General features: G+C 35.3%; 1 protein-coding gene and 1 long non-coding RNA gene across 3 annotated transcripts in view; both read left to right on the forward strand.

Annotated features, from left to right (window-relative positions):
* The window catches only part of LOC136028998 (uncharacterized), a 148,745-nt gene that overhangs the window by 23,588 nt on the left and 104,128 nt on the right, over window positions 1-21,029 (forward strand). The gene's annotated exons all lie outside the window — the stretch shown is intronic.
* LOC136028613 (uncharacterized) overlaps window positions 1-21,029 on the forward strand; it is a 90,356-nt gene that overhangs the window by 7,872 nt on the left and 61,455 nt on the right. Inside the window, exon 1 of one of the 2 annotated variants that reach the window (XM_065706441.1) lies at window positions 7,087-7,354. The exons of the other annotated variant lie outside the window; for it this stretch is intronic. Coding sequence (XP_065562513.1) covers window positions 7,346-7,354 — 9 coding nt within the window. The 5' untranslated portion in view covers window positions 7,087-7,345. Of the gene's footprint in view, window positions 1-7,086; window positions 7,355-21,029 lie in introns of those variants that run through there. 2 annotated transcript variants of the gene reach the window in all.

Genomic DNA, 21,029 nt, shown 5'->3' on the forward strand with positions numbered 1-21,029 from the left:
CTGTGCCTATGGGTCTGAGCGGCTCTTTGATTGTCTCTCTCACCCTGCCTGTGTGTCTCAGCGGGTGTTTGCATGTTTCTGTGTCAGTATTTGTGTGTTTATATGTCTAATTCTTTGCGTTTCTATGTGTTTTATCTCTCCCTGTCACTCTCTGTGTCTGTTTGTCTGAAAAAACTCAGTCCCAAAAATTATAAGTAAAAAAAGGAAAGTGTTACTATAAGCATTATTTTTCTAATAGGAGCAATCACGACTGACATATCTATATCATCTTTATTTTGCATTTCCAAAATATCACGTATGAATTTTTTTTGTTTAAGTATGTTTTGTGTCATTTTAAGACATGAAAAAAAAGTTGAAACATTGCTAAGTCACGAAAAAGACTAATGCAAAAAAATAAGTACAAAAAAGAAAGGGGAGAAGTTGGGGAAAGGGTATTGGACTCCTTTGAGAATGGGACATGGATGATCGTAAGTTCCCTGCAAAAGAAGCGTTGAAGCACTCATTCTCATGCATGTGAAGATACAAGTGGTTACATTATGCATATGATAGATGCTCTTAGGTAAGGTTGAATATTATATCATAAATTATATGAGTCCAACTTGAAATTAAATGAAACGATTTACTTTATGTTGTTAATCATACCCACATAGGAATGTGTAGGTCATTCACCGGATTTAGTTACTAGGTAAACCGTTTACGGTAATGAGGTACCTCTGTTTCAGTATGGTTATGTAAGTAGGTCAATGCTCTAGTTTAGTATAGGCAATCTTTAGTGCCCGAATAAGGGTGTATCTTCTTTAGTATTGCCCCCCTTACTACTATTATACAGTTGGTAATTAAATCCTGAACCCAACTGAATATTTTGCATTGCACATAGAGTCAGAATATCTATTTAACATAATGATGAACTTCGTACATAGTCCCGGCAATTGTATCGCACCTGAGGGATAGAAGCTAAAATTTCAGAAGAAACTATTCCTTTTTGTAGGGGGGGGGGAAGATGAGTAATCTCCAAATTTTGTTGATTTTTTGTCTGGTTCTTTCGAAAGAAGGTATTCTACGATTTTCATTTTTCCCTTTTTTGCGCCTGTCGTACTAGGGCTCTGATGCTAGTTTAAATTCAAATTAGGTTTGCAGAGTGATATTTTAGGATGCAACGGAACACAGAACCATATCCAGGATTGTTGTTTGGGGGGAGGGGTGCAAAAATAAAAAATGACTTTTTATTTATTTTTATTACGTTTTAACGAGTCGAGCAAACATTCCGATGGGGGTTCAAGCCCCCTGACCCCTTCCCTGAATACGGCCTTGGTGGATCGATTTTGTATTTCTGCTTCTTTTTAGGAAGAAGAAACAACTAAGCAATTAGCGGACAGCAAGATTGCAAATGCTTGGAACCACTAACAAACAGTATAACTCATGGAATACCTGTTAGCCCCAAAAGGTGAATAGCCTACTTCTGTTTTAGTTTGTAATTTTCAACCAATCGGTACTCAAATTTTCGATTAAAAACGCCTCCAGGTATTTCAATATTGGCCAGATTTGGTGAAGGTCATAAAGTATCTAGCATTGCTAAGGAACAGGATATGAAAAGAAAAGAGTGAATTGGTCTGGGAGGTTTCGCAACTTAATAAAATCTTCCCCATAAGTAGTTTTCCCTTTGGATATAGAAGTACAGACAATGGTCGAATTACTTTCCCCAATGAGAGATCGGAATTTCCACTTTGTGTTTTCAGTTGGAAACATTATAGATAAATTTTTTGGACATTTGCTTTTCTACAAATCCAAATGATCTGTTTTCGCTCTTTTCAAATGGATATAGCACACATAAATCAAGCCTTAGTTGCCGCGTAGGTGAGGGGAAAAAACCCATTCGGTAAGGTAGAACTAATCTCCAAAGTAAAAGAGTTTACAGAAAAAAGAATCTAAGAACGAACTTTTTTCATTCGCATTATGACGATATTTTCCTTTTAACTTTTTTTGGTAACAATAAAGATGGTTCTTCAATGTCCAGGTCGGGGCTCATTGGATCTGGAATCGAGATTAAATAAAAAAACTAGTTTTTTCAACTGAAAATAAGGAGCGACATTAAAACTTAAAACGAACAGAAATTACTCCGTATATGAAATGGGTTGTCCCCTCCGCAATCCCTCGCTCTTTACGCTAAAGTTTTTAATTGCTTTAAAAAGTAGAATTGTGGCAAACAGTCAAATTTTAGCGTAAAGAGCGAGGGATTGCGGAGGGGACAACCCATTTCATATACGGAGTAATTTCTGTTCGTTTTAAGTTTTAATGTCGCTCCTTTCTTTCAGTTGATAAAATTAGTTTTTTTTATTTAATTTCTGAACGTTTTTGAATTAATACATGTTTGATTTTGGCTCTCCACATATAAACTATTAAAAAGAAATTTGCATATTAATTCTTTATTTGGCTAAATGGCTTTCTCTTAGTTTTGATCAGACGATTTTGAGAAATAAGGGGTGGGGAAGGAGACCCCTTTTAATTTTTAACGAACATTTTTATTAGTAAAAAATATACGTAACTTAAAAATTAACTTACGTAACAAACTTTTATATTCTTATATTTTTATTATGTATATGAGGGGGTTTTTACCCTCGTTAATACCTCGCTCTTTACACTAAATCTTAAGTTTTGTCCTAATTCTTTAAGAATGACCCCTGATTAGAAAGGCCGTAGAATAAATAGTTGAAATTACTAAAAATACTTTAGCATAAAGAGCGAGGTATTTATCACCTCCTAAATACCTCGCTCTTTATGCTAAAGTATTTTTAGAACCCTCATATTCGTAATAATCTCTGTTCGTTTTAAGTTTTAATGCTACTCCTTACTTTCAATTGAAAAAACTTTTTCATTTTTATTTTTTCATTGTTTTTTTTTTTTATAGTAGCCTAATGCTTGAAAATCCCGCGCCCTTTTCATTGAATTTCTCTTCCCCCATGACGTATTCCTCCAAGGAAAGATCCTCCCACATAGCTCCCTACCCTCAACCCCACCCCAAACCAAAAAATCCCCCTGAAAACGTCTATACACTTCCCAATAACCATTACTGTATGTAAACACTGATCAAAGTTTGTAGCTTGCAGCCCCTCCCCCAGGGACTGTGGGGGAGTAAGTCATCCCCAAAGACATAGTTATTATGGTTTTCCACTATGCGGAACAAAATGGCTATCTCAAAATTTTGATCCGTTGACTTTGGGGAAAAAATGAGCGTGGGAGGGGGCCTAGATGCCCTCCAATTTTTTGATCTCTTAAAAAGGGCACTAGAACTTTTCATTTCCGTTAGAATGAGCCCTCTTGCGACATTCTAGGACCACTTGGTCGATACGATGACCCCTGGGAAAAAAACAACAACAAATAAACACGCAACCGTGATCTGTCTTCTGGCAAAAAATACGAAATTCCACATTTTTGTAGATAGGAGCTTGAAATTATCGCTCTGGAACACTGAATGCGATGGTGTGATTTTCGTTAAAATTCTATGACTTTTAGGGGATGTTTTCCCCTATTTTCCAAAACAAGGCAAATTTTCTCAGGCTCGTAACTTTTGATGACAAAGACTAAATTTGATGAAACTTATATATTTAAAATTAGCATGAAAATTCAATTTTTCGGATGTATCTTTTAGCATCAAAATTCCGTTTTTTAGAGTTTCGTTTACTATTGAGCCGGGTCGCTCCTTACTACAGTTCGTTACCACGAACTGTTTGATAGCAGCTTTGCGATGTTGGTTCCAAAAGAATGTAAAGGTGTCTGAAATTGAGTATGTCTATTGCTAACTTCAATGCTCAGGAAAATTAATAGAATAGCAAAGACAGCATGAAATTAGCGGGAGAGAAATTATATTATATTGATTTATTTATTACCCAGACCAACCTCCAAGAACCAAAACATATACTCATCGGAATAAAAAAAGTAGAAAAAAAGATGTTTTGCTATTATCTACAGTTGTCTAAGTATCCGTGGTTTCCGTGGTTGTTCTGCGTTATATACTGGAGATACTATCATGTCATATGTTTTATTAAGTTGTTTATTGGATGAAATAATTTTTTTTTTAACTGAAAGTAAGGAGCGACATTAAAACTTAAAACGAAAAGAAATTACTCCGTGTATGAAAGGGGCTGTTCCTTCCTCAACGACCCGCTCTTTACTCTAAAGTTTGAATTTTTCTCTCAATTCTACTTTATAAAACAGTAAATAACTTTAGCGTAAAGAGCGGGACGTTGAGGAAGGAACAGCCCCTTTCATACACAGAGTAATTTCTGTTCGTTTTTTAAGTTTTAATGTCGCTCCTTACTTTCCCTTAAAAAAACTTGTTTTTCTTTATTTAATTTCTGAACGTTTTTGAATTAATGCATGTTTGATTTTGGCTCTCCGCAAATGAATAATTAAAACGAAATTTGCGTATTATTTTTTTTGCTAAATGGTTTTCTCTTAGTTTTGATCAAACATATTTTGAGAAAAAGGGTGGGAGAGGAGGCCTAGTTGCCCTCCAATTTTTCGGTTACTTAAAGAGGCAACTATAATTTTTAATTTATAATGAACTTTTTTATTAGTAACAAATATACGTAACTTACAAATTAACTTACGTAACGAACTTCTATATTCGTGTATTTTTATTATGTATATGTGGGAGTTTGCCCTTCGTTAGTACTTTGCTCTTTACACTAAAGCTTTAATGTTGTCCCAATTCTTTAAGATTGACCCCTGAATCCCAAAGCCTGTAGATTAAATAGTTGAAATTGCTAAAAATACTTTAGCGTAAGGAACGAGGTATTTAGGAAGAGATGAACCGCCCATATGCGTAATAATCGCAGTTCGTTTTAAGTTTTAATGCTGGTTCTTACTTTCAGTGGAAAAACCTTGTTCATATTTATTTTTTTATTGTTTTTTGAAAAATAATGCTAGAAAATTTTGCGCCTCCTTCATGGAATTTCCCTTCTCCCTTGGCAAATTTCTCCAATGGAAGATCCTCCCACGTAGCCCCCTCGCCTCAACCCCCCTCCCCAGCCAAAAAATCCCCCTGAAAAGGTCTGTACACTTCCGAATAACCATTACTGCATGTAAACGCTGGTCAAAGTTTGTAACTTGCAGCCCCTCCCCTGGGAACTGTGGGGGGGGGGGGGGGTAAGTCAGCCATAGTTATTGTGTTTTTCGGTTATGCTGAACAAAATGACTATCTCAAAATTCTGATCCGTTGACTTTGAGAAAAAATGAGCGTGGGGGGGGGGTTAGGTGCCCTCCAATGTTTTGGTATTTTAAAAAGGGCACTAATTTCCGTTAGAATGAGCTCTCTCGCGACATTCTAGGACCACTTGGCCGATACGATCACCCCTGGAATAAAAAAAAAAAAACAAAACAAGAAAAAACAAATAAGCACGTGCCCGTGATCGGTGTTCTGGGAAAAAATACTAAGTTCCACATTTTTATAGATACGAGCTTGAAACTTCTACAGTAGGGTTCTCTGATACGCTAGATGCGATGGTGCGATTTTTGTTAAGATCGTATGACGTTTAGGGAGTGTTTCCCCTATTTTCCAGAACAAGGCAAATTTTCCCAGGCTCGTAACTTTTGATGAGTAAGACTAAATTTGATGAAACTTATATATTTAAAATCAGCATAAAAATCCAATTCTTTAGGCGTATCTATTAGCATCAAAATTCCATTTTTTAGAGTTTCGTTTACTATTGAGCCGGGTCGCTCCTTGCTACAGTTCTTTACCACGAATTGTTTGATATCGGAATTGGTAAATTACTATCCTGACTTTAGAGACTTCTGATCCTACTCGAAACATTTGTGTGTATACGGGTGTATCCTTAGGCAAGTCTATATGAATATCTTTTCTTTAAAATTCATTGTGTGATTTCATGCCATCAATATTATTTTACTATTTTTACTATTGATTTTATTATTGATTACTATTAATTTTACTATTAACCCGATTGATATTCCGATGATACCACGGATGTAGCAAGCTACATCCCTGATGCTAAGTTATCATTAAATTTTATGGGTGCCAGAATATGCAACTTGTTTCCGTGTTTTTAGTAAAAGTCCTCTGAAATATAAGTGAAAATTAGATTTTGGCAGTCCGTACTTAGTCCATGTCTTGCTAAGACTGATAGCTAGTAGTTCATACTGAGGGAAAGATTATAAGCCGTAAAATGCGTGATAAAACAAGACTGAGAACAAAAAAGATCGATTTTAACCTAAATTTAACAGTCAACTAATTTATAAAACAATGACTTTATTTTAGACGATAAAAGCTGTTTTCTTTTAAACCACCCCCTTCTCTTTTTTCTAATTTCTTGTAAATTCCACAAATACACAATGTACTGTATTTATTTATAAAATCTTAGAAAATGCCGAATCTCCAAAACAGTTTTAATATGCACCATGACTTATTAGGGTTGAACCTATAGCTGTAGTCTAGTAAACAGCGTTGAAACAAAATAGGATCTAAAGGAAGAGAAGCCGAAGTAATGAAAGACGTGCATAAACCACTTTCAAATATTTTCTACAGGATCTTGTCATATACCATTTAACAAGAAAATATTTTATGATTACGTAGATATACTAATGCTCTTCACCTTATCGTGGCGCATAAATCATAGTGGATATCAGTTATTTCTTTGTTCTTTAGTTTTGGGTTCAGTCGTCTCAAAACGTTACTGGTTACTTGGATCTTATACGCTGAATGTTAAGACAGATATTTTCCGACTTCTTGGTTTGAGACCAAGACCGTCCACCTCACAAAAAAAGGGTCAGGGGTGAGTTGGGGCAACTATTGTCCTATCAGTTTAACAAGTGCAGAGAGACGACCATTGAGAAGAATTTCGCAGCACATGACTTAAAGACTTAAAAAGACTTTAAGTCTTAAAAATGTAGCTCGTACGAAATATAGACGAGTAATTTATATTTTTCATTCCATAATGAAAATCATGGAAAATAACAGAATAAACAATGAAGTCATGATATTTACAGAGGAGCAATGACGATGTAGAACTGATTTGGTTCTATATATTTTAGAAAACAGTAGGATAATATCTTTTCTGGGCTGGAGCCAGGAGGAATAGATTCTCTTGTAGACCATTTGTCTTTGAAAATGTGCTTACTTGCATGTTCTTAAACATTAAATTGTATTGTATGATTGGTTGTTACACTACTAAAATCAATTATCATCTTCTTTTTTAAACATGTGTCTTTTATGCTTGAGTAAAAACGCTCTAGAGTTATTGGGACGCAACAGATGATCATGGGCTGGTCAATATGTTTAATAGTATTAGTTACTTCGAATTGATTTCAAGCGCACTACTTGAAGGATAGTATGAATAAGGTATTCTATTTTTGTATTCATTGTAAAAATTGTTCTTTGTCTTCAATTTGCTTTCAATTTTCAAATTCAATGTTTGAAATTTTTGATATATAACAGGGTAGAAGTTTTAATTTTATTCTTAGGCTTTTAGGAAATCATTCTTAGGCTTCAATAGGTCCCATGGACTATGGCCCTTTCGAACAAGAGACTTCCATTTAGGACAATAACAGTTAGCCTTTTCGCCTTCTCAGACAGGTTCTAGAATGCCAAAGTGTGAAAAACACCAAATGATTATTCGTACCAAAATTTTTCTTCAGCACGAAATGTAAACACATGTATATACATATATATATATATATATATATATATATATATATATATATATATATATATATATATATATATATATATATATATATATATATATATATATATATATATATATATATATATATATATATATATATGTTTTTAACAACGTAAAACTTGGGAATATACAACATTCTTCGCTGTCCCATTGTCTGTGCATATAAATAGATTGCCAGGTATACCGACTCTTGAACATGCAACATATAATTGTCCATGGGAAAAACAATCCGTATTCAGATCTATACCTCATGATTCTAATGATTGCCCTTGAGCTTTGTTGATGGACTGCTAATCAAACATTTTCTGTGTCGCCGTCGTCATTTATATATCCCCCTGTGCTCCCCGGCGTCCCCGTTGTAGTTGTGTCACTGTGTCCCGGTCGTCATTTGTGTCCCGGTGTCCCAGTCTGTAATTTCTCTTTGAGTATCCCGGTCGTCATTTATATTCCCTGTGCCCCGGTCGTCATTTGTGTCCCGGTGTCCTGGTCTGTATATACATTCGTTTTTGAATTGGTATATGATGAAATAAATTTTTGTGTTTTTCCCCTTTTTTTCTTTTTGTTTTTTTTTGGTTTTTACCTTTTTTTTTAGTTTTTTTAGTTTTTTTCTTTTTTTTTTAGTTTTTTTTTTGTGCAGCAGCTTTCTTTTTGGAAGCTCTCTTTTTGAGCAGCTTTTTTTTGAGCAGCTTCCTAGGCTGTTGCCATTGTAGGGTCGTGCCACCCCAACACCCAGTTGGTGGGGGCGCTTCACCCCCCCAAGCCCCCCCCTGCGCGCGTAAGTCGTTAAGCACCATATTAGTTACGCGCCATTGTAGTTGTGTCCCTGTGTCCCACCTGTGAATATATATATATATATATATATATATATATATATATATATATATATATATATATATATATATGTATATATATATATATATATATATATATATATATATATATATATATATATATATATATATATATATATATATATATATATGTTTTTAACTACGTAAAACTTGCGAATATACAACATTCTTCGCTGTCCCATTGTCTGTGCATATAAATAGATTGTCAGGTTTACCGACTCTTGAACATGCAACATATAATTGTCCATGGGAAAAACAATCCGTATTCAGATCTATCCCTGTGTCGCCGTCGTCATTTTTATATCTCCCTGTGCCCCCCGGCGTCCCTGTTGTAGTTGTGTCCCTGTGTCCCGGTCGTCATTTATATTCCCTGTGTCACGGTCGTCATTTGTGTCCCGGTGTCCCAGTCTGTAATTTATCTTTGAGTGTCCCGGTCGTCATTTATATTCCCTGTGTCCCGGTATATATATATATATATATATATATATATATATATATATATATATATATATATATATATATATATATATATATATAATTAAAACCCATTACTACAACACAAACAGTGTATGACTGTTTGTGATGTATGTGATATGTCAAAAACTGTTTGTGACTGTTTGTGATAAGTCAAAATTTTTCTTCAGGACGAAACGTAAGCAGTAAACGTGGGTTTTACGTAAGTAAAACCCATTACTACACCACAAACAATGTAGAAACTATATCCCTCTTCAGCAGCAAGAATTAAACGAACTGAAACTAGAAAGCTACCGTGATGTTTGTGCCAGGCTTTTATATTTAAATGCATGTGTAGTTCAGAAACTCAAAAGTAATTCAGAATGTAAGGAAGTTAGAAACATTTATTAAATGAATAATATGATTTTTTAATAAGTTCAGCTCCTTTCTAGTCGTATCATACTTTTTTGGTGAAGTATAGTTTTGTTTCAAAATTTTTAACTTGGGACTGCAGGTTCCAATATATGAAGTAATTTCTCCTAAGTATAGCATTTTTAGGAGTAGTTTTCACTCAGATAGTGTAAAAAAGGAGTGGAGCATACCTCTGTGGAGACACTTTGTCCAATTGGTTCCAAGTTATATCCATGTTCTAAAATTATTTCTTCAGCAGATATTAATAAATAAAGATATTAAGAAATATCTTTATAAATAAAGATATTAAATTGAATTAAGATATTAAATTAAATGAAGATGTTAAGAAATAAAGATATTAATAAATAAAAACTTTTTTTTTTTAGCAAAACTTAAGGGTAATTTTCGTTTGAAATTATGGCCATATTTTTTTAGTCGTAAATCAATATTTTGGGAATGCTGAGAAAAGAAATAAACAAGTAATTTACATTAGGCTGATCAAAAGCTATAGTCAAGAAAAACATACTCCAAAACGGTGCAAGCATTCCCCAATTTTCTCAGTACTTGTCCAACGAATTCTATTTCTCTTCTATGCTACAACGAAAACACTTGGGGTAATTGTATATGTCACAGAAGTTTTAGTTCGATGTATATAGCTTAATGAAATAACCGACATGAAAGGGTAAAACGTATATAGCCTATATACGTGCTATGTTATAGTCTCGCAATTCGTACAGTTTTTTCACGGGATCCATCTTTGGGATTTTACTACTTTATCGGCTCGGACTGCCGATTGTTTTATCAGTTGTGTTGGATGACATGCGTGAATTCGATAGTACAAAAATTTATTGTATACTCTCCCCCCTATTTAGTGGTGGTGAATTTTTTTCTAAGGATACATCCAGTCTTAAAAAAAAGTTTTAAGAACTGCGCTTGAAAACTGTAAAAAGATGACACTAAAATCACTTTTCGATATTTCTGAACTCTCCTTTCCTCAATAAAATATCTAAGGCCCTATTGTTTGGGCAAAATATATTTTGTCGTATTTTTAGCGATGTTTATTATCCTCGAAGCAATGTTGTTAGAACATCAAACTTGAATTTAAGGAATAGGATTAGGAAGGCGGTAGATAGCTTCCTTAAGATTTAAGACTGCCCTGGGTCAAACAGATAGTACTAACAATTTGTGAGTAAAAAACTACCCTTGTCAAAAGAAAGAAAAACTCGGAACACTGAAGTTTTTATTACAATATATGCATCAATAGAATCGATAAATTAAATGGATTCTAAATCTACAAACCTAAATAATTTTGAATTTGCTCATCAGAAAATGTAACCGTACACAAATCTGTATGTATTAAGAAAAAGGGCCTAAACACCCGCAAAAAGGGATGCAATTTTAATGATGAAATATAATAAAATTTAATAAAAAATGAATAAAATAAAAAAGAATACTTGCTAGAATCTACTGTTGGTCCTGTATGAGCGATGGCAGATGATCTTTAAAGCTACAAAATATGAAATTTCCTATTATTCTGGAGAAGGTGGTCCTAGATGGTCCTTACGTATCAAATTGCTGCAGGTCATAACAGCTAATTGATTCAGACAGGAATTTAAAGATTTAACACCCTTTTGAAGCATAGAAAGGGAACATGACATGGCAAAATACTGATTTTGGTATTTTATCCGGCCAAACAGTAATTATGGCTCGTACAGCAGAGAAATATTAAAGAGTAAAAAATCTGAGAATTATCTAAAGGATATTTAATTAGTCTCGCAGTCTCAGTTGTGTAGGTTATAAAATTAGTTCCTAAACAATCATGCAGGTACTAAAAAACAAATTGTTATTATATACATTCTATCCAAAAAACAAAAACAACAAAATAACGGTTAGGGTGTCTCAAGGATGTACGGGGGTATTTTATGGGAAGACTACTAAGACTTAAAGAAACCATTAATAGACCCACACTTTCAATTTCCTATGAGATATGCTTCAGATGAACTAGAGGAATATTCAGAAGAATATACATATAATCACTGACTTCCCTTTACTTGGATGGAGCTCTTCCCTGCCCTGGGAAAAACATATTTGCTAGATCAATATCTGCAACTGATAGAAGCGAAATGGCTAAGAATTGTGAGGCAAGGTCCAAGGCTATCTCCATCATTGTAGTCAACTTAGCATGCAAGAGCCTGAAAAGTTGTCTGTAGAACGGGCACATTGAGAACTCACTTTGGTCTTTGTAGTGAAAGGGTTCCACGTCCCGTGACGCCCATATGGGGTCTACAAATGGAGCTACTAGCCCCTTAAGTCGTTATTACGCAAACCTGTGTTTTACTATAGCGTCCCCCTTTACGTTACGTCATAGGGAATGTTTTCTAAGCGATGCAGGTTTTAATTATGTAATTACAGTTCAGGGTCACGCAATCTTGCGTGACTCGATGGATTTATTGGAAGTGGCGTAATCTCACACGACATACTATACGTCAGGGCACGTGGGGAACCCCAACTTGTAACTGAACACGACACACAAGTAATTGTTACTTAATGACGGGGGGCACTAGTGGGTGCTAAGGAATGACAGCGCAGACGTGGGTGTTATGTAATGGCGGTGCACACGCCGGTTTTACGTAATGGCAGTGCATACGTGAGATGGCACATAATGGCAGCGGACACAAGGGATGTGACGCAATGTTAAACGTGAGTGTTACGTAATGATGAGGGGCACACGTGGAATGTGATTTAATGACAGATCCCAAACATGGGATGTTACGTAATGACGGTAGAAACCATGGGATTTGACACAATCTTACACGTGGGTGTTACGTAATAGCGATTCACATGTGGATGGCAAGCGTGAGATATCACGTAATGGCATCAAACACGTGGGGCGTTAAGTAATGACGATGCACACGTGGGATGTGACACAATTTTACAGTGGGTTTTACATAATAACTGGGGGCACACATGGGTGCTACGTAATGACAGCGCTCGCGTGTACGTAATGATGGTAGACACATGGGTGTCACATAATACCTTAAGATTTTTTTTTCGGAATTTCTTTTTCTCTCAAGGCGTTTTTTCTTTTTCGATTTTATTTTTCTTTTAATACGTTTCTATCAGGCGACCTTTATATTCTAAAGGTTTTTGTCCCTATTAGGACTCGAAAGGGCATTTCCATCCAATGGAATGGAGCATTAACTAGGTGGACAATGAAAGCCTTTCTAATATTATGATTCGGCTAATATATTCTAACCAATTTCCCGCAAGGGGAATTCCCATGTCCCGCTTAATACAATGATTAAATTGATTACATGCTCCAACCCTTTCCATATGAGAGTGCAAAAGCATCCCAATCCTATTAATTTTCACTCTAATAGATAATTCTGCCTATTACAATGTTATTAATTTTCTATTGTAATCTAGACAGGCTGAGTTACATAGCAGATGCTACATATTGGCTTTAGATGTTTGATTTTGTAGACTGTTTCTATTAAAGATTCATCCTGGAAAAAGAAATCTACAAAGATACAAACTTTCTATTGTAAATAAAAGTTTTGTTTATAGAAAAAAGTTATAAAATCATTAGATCACAGAAAGGGCAGTTAAAATTCGACAAACGGAAAAAAAAGGTGAAAAATCGTATAAATAATAAAATATAAGCAAAATGAACCATGAAATCACGGAAAAAGAAGTCAAAACTCAAAAAATGAATAAAATGTAGAAAAATCTGGTATAGGATAAAATATAAGAAAAACAAGCGTTAATTAAAGAAAGGCGGGGTTCCTAGCAACCAATTCAAGAGGGGGAACTTGTTATTAGAGGTAAATTTATGACACATTAAGAGTTATTTCTGAGAGGTCTTAATGAAAATGTCTTGTTTATTTGAACCAAGTCTGTGCATATTCGCGCAACCGTGACAATTTGTGGCTGACACGCCCCCTAGTAAGAAATTCCACCGGGGTCCCCTAGCTTCCAATTCCACTGTGGGCCTAGAAATCAATTCCAATGGAACCCTAGCGAACAATTGAAGCGATAACCCCCAATATCCAATTCGGGGGCCCCCCTTACATCCAGTTCCAGAGGGGAGGCTTGTTATTAGAGATAAATTTCAACCAAATTAAGAGTTTCAACCCTAGAAAGCAATTACAGAGGGGGAGGGGGTTGTTATTATAAATAAATTAAAACCATATTAAGAGCTACTTCTACGACGTGTTAATGATCATGCCTCATTTCTTTGACTGGATGTTAGATTTCAGTTCCCCCGCCATTGGACAATTTCTTTAACACCTCCCACCTTAACTTTAAGCAGGATTTTGTTAATGAAAATTGTTGTCTGATGTTTTTTTTCGTAGAACTTGTTGCGTGCTCATTTTTGTTTGTGAAACTTGTTGCTTGTTATGTTTCTCTTCGTAAAAATTGTACATTGATTTTTCTCCTCATGAAACTGATGTTGTTCATAGGACTTGTTGCGTGCCAATTTTTTATCCGTGGGCCTTTTTGCATGCTAATTTTGTTCGTGAAACTTATTGCTTGTTGATTTGTCTTCGTGAAACTGATTTTGTTCGCCGGAACTTTTTGCGTGATGATTTTTGTTCGCGGAACTTCTTGCATGCTTGTTATTGTTCGTAATACTTGTTGCATACTGATTTTCCTCTTCATGAAACTTGAACATTGGTTTTTCTCCTTGTGAAACTGATTTTATTCAAGGAACCTGTTGCTGCTGATTTTTGTTCGTGAAACGTGTTGTATGCTGATTTTTCTTTTCATAGAACTTGTACAGTGATATTTATCCTCGTAAAACTGATTTTGTTCATGGAACTAGCTGCGTGCTGATTTTGTTCATGGGAACTTATTGCGTGATAATTTTAGTTCGTGGAACTGGTTGCGTGCTTATTATTGTTTGTTATACCTGTTGGATGCTGATTTTTCTCTTCGTGAAACTTGAACATTGGTTTTCATCCTCGTGAAACTGATTTCTTTCAAGGAACTTATTGTGTGCTGAATTTTTGTACACAGAACTTGATGCATGCTGATTTTTGTTCGTGGAACTTGTTGCATGTTGATTTTCCTCTTCATAAGACTTTTACATTGATATTTATCCTCGTGAAACTGATTTTGTTCATAGAACTTGGTTCGTCCTGATTTTTGTTCGTGGAACTGGTTGCAGGTTTTTTTTTATTCGTTAAACTTGTACGTTTATTTTTCACCTCGTGAAAGCGATTTTGTTCATGGAACATGTTACGTACTGATTTCTGTTCGTGGAACTGGTTGCATATTGACTATTTTCTTCGTGAGAATCTTATATCGATTTTTTTTTCATCGTGAAACTGATTTTGTTCACAGATCTGGTTATGTACTGATTTTTTATCAGAAAACTTGTTTTTACTGATTTTCGTTCGTAAACTTGTTGTATCTTGTTCGTGAAACTTGTACATTGACTTTTCTTCTCGTGAAACTGATTTTATTCATATAACTTTTTGTGTGCTGATTTGTGTTCTTGGATATTGTTGCGTGCTGATTTTTTTGCGAATCTTGGTACATTTGATTTTTCTTTTCGTGAAACTTGTAAGTTGATATTTCTCATTGTGTAACTTATTTTGTTTATGGAACTTGTTGCGTGCTGATTTTCATCTGTGGAACTTGCTGCGTGCCGATTTTTTTTGGTGAAACTTTTTAGATGATGAATTTTCTCTTGGTGATACTTTTACATTGATTTTCTCTTCGTGTAACTGATTTTGTTCAGGGAACTTGTTGCATGCTGATTTTTGTTCGTGAAACTTGCTGGATGTTGATTTTTCTCATGGTGGAACTTGTACATTGATTTTTCTCCACGTAAAACTTATTTTGTTCATGAAACTTGTTTCGTATTGAAGTTTTGTACGTGCCACCTGTTTCATGCTGAGTTTTTGTTCGTGAAACTGATTACATGTTGATTCTTCTCTTCGTGAAACTTGTCCATTGGTTTTTGTCCTCGTGAAACTGATTTTCTTCATAGAATTTGTTGCATGCTGATCTTTGTTCGCTGAGCTTGTTGCGTGCTGATTTTTGTTCGTGAAACTTGATACATGTGTGTTCTTCTCTTCCTGAAACTTTTACATTGGTTTTCCTTCTCGTGAAGCTGATTTTCTTCATAGAATTTGTTGCATGCTGATCTTTGTTCGTTAAAATTGATACATGTGTTTTTATTTATTATTTAAGAATTAACGACGCTTCTTGACTACTAAGGTCCCTGCGTCCATTGATACATGTGTTTTTTCTCTTCCTGAAACTTTTAAATTGGTTTTCCTTCTCTTAAAACTGATTTTCTTCATAGAATTTGTTGCATGCTGATCTTTGTTCATGGAGCTTGTTGCGTGCTGATTTTTGTTCGTGAAACTGATTACATGCTGATTCTTCTCTTTGTAAAACTTGTCCCTTGGCTTTTCTTCTCGTGAAACTGATTTTCTTCATAGAATTTGTTGCATGCTGATCTTTGTTCGTGGAGCTTGTTGCGTGCTGATTTTTGTTCGTGAAACATGATACATCTGTGTTTTTCTCTTCCTGAAACTTTTACATTGGTTTTCCTTCTCGTGAAAATGGTTTTCCTCATAGAATTTGTTACATGTTGAGCTTTGTTCGTGGAGCTTGTTGCGTGCTGATTTTTTTCGTGAAACTTGATACATGTGTGTTTTTCTCTTCCGGAAAATCTTACGTTGGTTTTCCTTCTCGTGAAACTGATTTTCTTCATAGAATTTGTTTCATGCTGATCTTTGTTTGTTGAGCTTGTTGCGTGCTGATTTTTGTTCGTGAAACTTGATATATGTGTGTTCTTCTCTTCCTGAAACTTTTACATTGGTTTTCCTTCTCGTAACACTGATTTTCTTCATAGAATTTGTTGCATGCTGATCTTTGTTCATGGAGCTTGTTGTGTGCTGATTTTTGTTCGTGAAACTGATTATATCTTGATTCTTCTAGTCGTGAAACTTGTCCCTTGGCTTTTCTTCTCGTGAAACTGATTTTCTTCATAGAATTTGTTACATGCTGATCTTTGTTCGTGGAGCTTGTTGCGTGCTGATTTTTGTTCGTGAAACATGATACATCTGTGTTTTTCTCTTCCTGAAACTTTTACATTGGTTTTCCTTCTCGTGAAGCTGATTTTCCTCATAGAATTTGTTGCATGCTGATCTTTGTTCGTGGAGCTTGTTGCGTGCTGATTTTTTTCGTGAAACTTGATACATGTGTGTTTTTCTCTTCCGGAAAATTTTACATTGGTTTTCCTTCTCGTGAAACTGATTTTCTTCATAGAATTTGTTTCATGCTGATCTTTGTTTGTTGAGCTTGTTGCGTGCTGATTTTTGTTCGTGAAACTTGATATATGTGTGTTCTTCTCTTCCTGAAACTTTTACATTGGTTTTCCTTCTCGTAACACTGATTTTCTTCATAGAATTTGTTGCATGCTGATCTTTGTTCATGGAGCTTGTTGTGTGCTGATTTTTGTTCGTGAAACTGATTATATCTTGATTCTTCTAGTCGTGAAACTTGTCCCTTGGCTTTTCTTCTCGTGAAACTGATTTTCTTCATAGAATTTGTTACATGCTGATCTTTGTTCGTGGAGCTTGTTGCGTGCTGATTTTTGTTCGTGAAACGTGATACATCTGTGTTTTTCTCTTCCTGAAACTTTTACATTGGTTTTCCTTCTCGTGAAGCTGATTTTCCTCATAGAATTTGTTGCATGCTGATCTTTGTTCGTGGAGCTTGTTGCGTGCTGATTTTTTTCGTGAAACTTGATACATGTGTGTTTTTTTCTTCCGAAAAATTTTACATTGGTTTTCCTTCTCGTGAAACTGATTTTCTTCATAGAATTTGTTGCATACTGATCTTTGTTCGTGGAGCTTGTTGCGTGCTGATTTTTGTTCGTGAAACTTGATAAATGTGTGTTTTCTCTTCCTGAAACTTTCACATTGGTTTTCCTTCTCGTAAAACTGATTTTCTTCATAGAATTTGTTGCGTGCTGATCTTTGTTCATGGAGCTTGTTGAGTGCTGATTTTTTTTCGTGAAACCGATTACATGTTGATTCTTCTCTTCGTGAAACTTGTCCCTTGGCTTTTCTGCTCGTGAAACTGATTTGATTCATAGAATTTGTTACATGCTGATCTTTTTTCATGGAGCTTGTTGCATGCTGATTTTTGTTCGTGAAACGCGATAAATCTGTGTTTTTCTCGTCCTGAAACTTTTACATTGGTTTTCCTTCTCGTGAAGCTGATTTTCCTCATAGAATTTGTTGCATGCTGATCTTTGTTCGTGGAGCTTGTTGCGTGCTGATTTTTTTCGCGAAACTTGATATATGTGTGTTTTTCTCTTCCGGAAAAGTTTAGATTGGTTTTTCTTCTCGTGAAACTGATTTTCTTCATAGAATTTGTTGCATGCTGATCTTTGCTTGTGGAGCTTGTTGCGTGCTGATTTTTGTTCGTGAAACGTGATACATCTGTGTTTTTCTCTTCCTGAAACTTTTACATTGGTTTTCCTTCTCGTGAAGCTGATTTTCCTCATAGAATTTGTTAGATGCTGATCTTATGTTCGTGGAGCTTGTTGCGTTCTGATTTTTGTTCGTGAAACTTGATACATGTGTGTTTTTCTCTTCTGAAAAATTTTACATTGGTTTTCCTTCTTGTGAAACTGATTTTCTTCATAGAATTTGTTGCATGCTGATCTTTGTTCGTGGAGCTTGTTGCGTGCTGATTTTTGTTCGTGAAACGTGATACATCTGTGTTTTTCTCTTCCTGAAGTTTTACATTGGTTTTCCTTCTCGTGAAGCTGATTTTCCTCATAGAATTTGTTGCATGCTGATCTTTGTTCGTGGAGCTTGTTACGTGCTGATATTTTTCGTGAAACTTGATATATGTGTTTTTCTCTTCCGGAAAATTGTACATTTGTTTTCCTTCTCGTGAAACTGATTTTCTTCATAGAATTTGTTGCATGCTGATCTTTTTTCGTGGAGCTTGTTGCGTGCTGATTTTTGTTCGTGAAACGTGATACATCTCTGTTTTTCTCTTCCTGAAACTTTTAAATTGGTTTTCTTTCTCGCGAAGCTGATTTTCCTCATAGAATTTTTTGCATGCTGATCTTTGCTCGTGGAAGTTGTTGCGTGCTGATTTTTTTCGTGAAACTTGATACATGTGTGTTTTTCTCTTCCGGAAAATTTTACATTGGTTTTCCTTCACGTAAAACTGATTTTCTTCATAGAATTTGTTGCATGCTGATCTTTGTTCGTGGAGCTTGTTGCGTGCTGATTTTTGTTCGTGAAACTTGATACATGTGTGTTTTCTCTTCCTGAAACTTTTACATTGGTTTTCCTTCTCGTAAAACTGATTTTCTTCATAGAATTTGTTGCATGCTGATCTTTGTTCGTGGAGCTTGTTGCGTGCTGATTTTTGTTCGTGAAACTTGATATATCTATGTTTTTCTCTTCCTGAAACTTTTACATTGGTTTTCCTTCTCGTGAAGCTGATTTTCCTCATTGAATTTGTTACATGCTGGTCTTTGTTCGAGCTTGTTGCGTGCTGATTTTTTTCGTGAAACTTGATACATGTGTGTTTTTGTCTTCCGGAAAATTTTACATTGGTTTTCCTTCTCGTGAAACTGATTTTCTTCATATAATTTGTTGCATGCTGATCTTTGTTCGTGAAACTTGCCCCTTGGTTTTTCTTCTCGTGAAACTGATTTTCTTCGTAGAATTTGTTACATGCTGATCATTGTTCGTGGAGCTTGTTGCGTGCTGATTTTTGTTCGTGAAACTTGATACATGTGTGTTTTTCTCTTCCTGAAACTTTTACATTGGTTTTCCTTCTCGTGAAGCTGATTTTCCTCATAGAATTTGTTGCATGCTGATCTTTGTTTGTGGAGCTTGTTGCGTGCTGATTTTTTTCGTGAAACTTGATACATGTGTGTTTTTCTCTTCCTGAAACTTTTACATTGGTTTTCCTTCTTGTAAAACTGATTTTCTTCATAGAATTTGTTGCATGCTGATCTTTGTTCGTGGAGCTTGTTGCGTGCTGATTTTTGTTCGTGAAACTTGATATATCTATGTTTTTCTCTTCCTGAAACTTTTACATTGGTTTTCCTTCTCGTGAAGCTGATTTTCCTCAATGAATTTGTTACATGCTGGTCTTTGTTCGTGGAGCTTGTTGCGTGCTCATTTTTTTCGTGAAACTTGATACATGTGTGTTTTTGTCTTCCGGAAAATTTTACATTGGTTTTCCTTCTCGTGAAACTGATTTTCTTCATATAATTTGTTGCATGCTGATCTTTGTTCGTGGAGCTTGTTGCGTGCTGATTTTTGTTCGTGAAACTTGATACATGTGTGTTTTTCTCTTCCGGAAAATTTTACATTGGTTTTCCTTCTCCATTTGTTGCATGCTGATCTTTGTTCGTGGAGCTTGTTGCGTGCTGATTTTTGTTCGTTAAATGTGATACATCTGTGTTTTTCTCTTCCTGAAACTTTCACATTGGTTTTCCTTCTCGTGAAGCTGATTTTCCTCATAGAATTTGTTGCATGCTGATCTTTGTTCGTGGAGCTTGTTGCGTGCTGATTTTTTTTGTGAAACTTGATACATGTGTGTTTTTCTCTTCCGGAAAATTTTACATTGGTTTTCCTTCTCGTGAAACTGATTTTCTTCATAGAATTTGTTGCATGCTGATCTTTGTTCGTGGAGCTTGTTGCGTGCTGATTTTTTTTTCGTGAAACTTGATACATGCTTGTTTTCTCTTCCTGAAACTTTCACATTGGCTTTCCTTCTCGTAAAACTGATTTTCTTCATAGAATTTGTTGCATGCTGATCTTTGTTCATGGAGCTTGTTGCCTGCTGATTTTTGTTCGTGAAACTGATTACATGTTGATTCTTCTCTTCGTGAAACTTGCCCCTTGGTTTTTCTTCTCGTGAAACTGATTTTCTTCGTAGAATTTGTTACATGCTGATCATTGTTCGTGGAGCTTGTTGCGTGCTGATTTTTTTTCGTGAAACTTGATACATGTGTGTTTTTCTCTTCCTGAAACTTTTACATTGGTTTTCCTTCTCGTGAAGCTGATTTTCCTCATAGAATTTGTTGCATGCTGATCTTTGTTTGTGGAGCTTGTTGCGTGCTGATTTTTTTCGTGAAACTTGATACATGTGTGTTTTTCTCTTCCGGAAAATTTTACATTGGTTTTCCTTCTCGTGAAACTGATTTTCTTCATAGAATTTGTTGCATGCTGATCTTTGTTCGTGGAGCTTGTTGCATGCTAATTTTTGTTCGTGAAACTTGATACATGTGTGTTTTTCTCTTCTCGAAACTGATTTTGAACATGGGACTTCTTGTGTGCTGAATTTTCTTTGTGGAGGTTACTGCTTAGTGATTTTTGGTTGAAAAACTTGTTGCGTGTTTTTTTTCTCTTCGTGAAACTTGTACATCGTTTTTCTCCTCGTGTAACTAATTTTGTTCAATGAACCTGTTGCAAGCTGATTTTTGTTCTTTGAACTTGTTGCGTGCTGATTTTTGGTCTTGAAACTTGTTGCATGTTGTTTTTTTCTTCCTGGAATATTAACATTGATTTTTTCCCCTCGCGAAACTGATTTTTTTTTCACGGAGCTTATA

This window comes from Artemia franciscana, chromosome 7, assembly GCF_032884065.1.
Source record: "Artemia franciscana chromosome 7, ASM3288406v1, whole genome shotgun sequence".
Lineage (NCBI taxonomy): Eukaryota > Metazoa > Arthropoda > Branchiopoda > Anostraca > Artemiidae > Artemia > Artemia franciscana.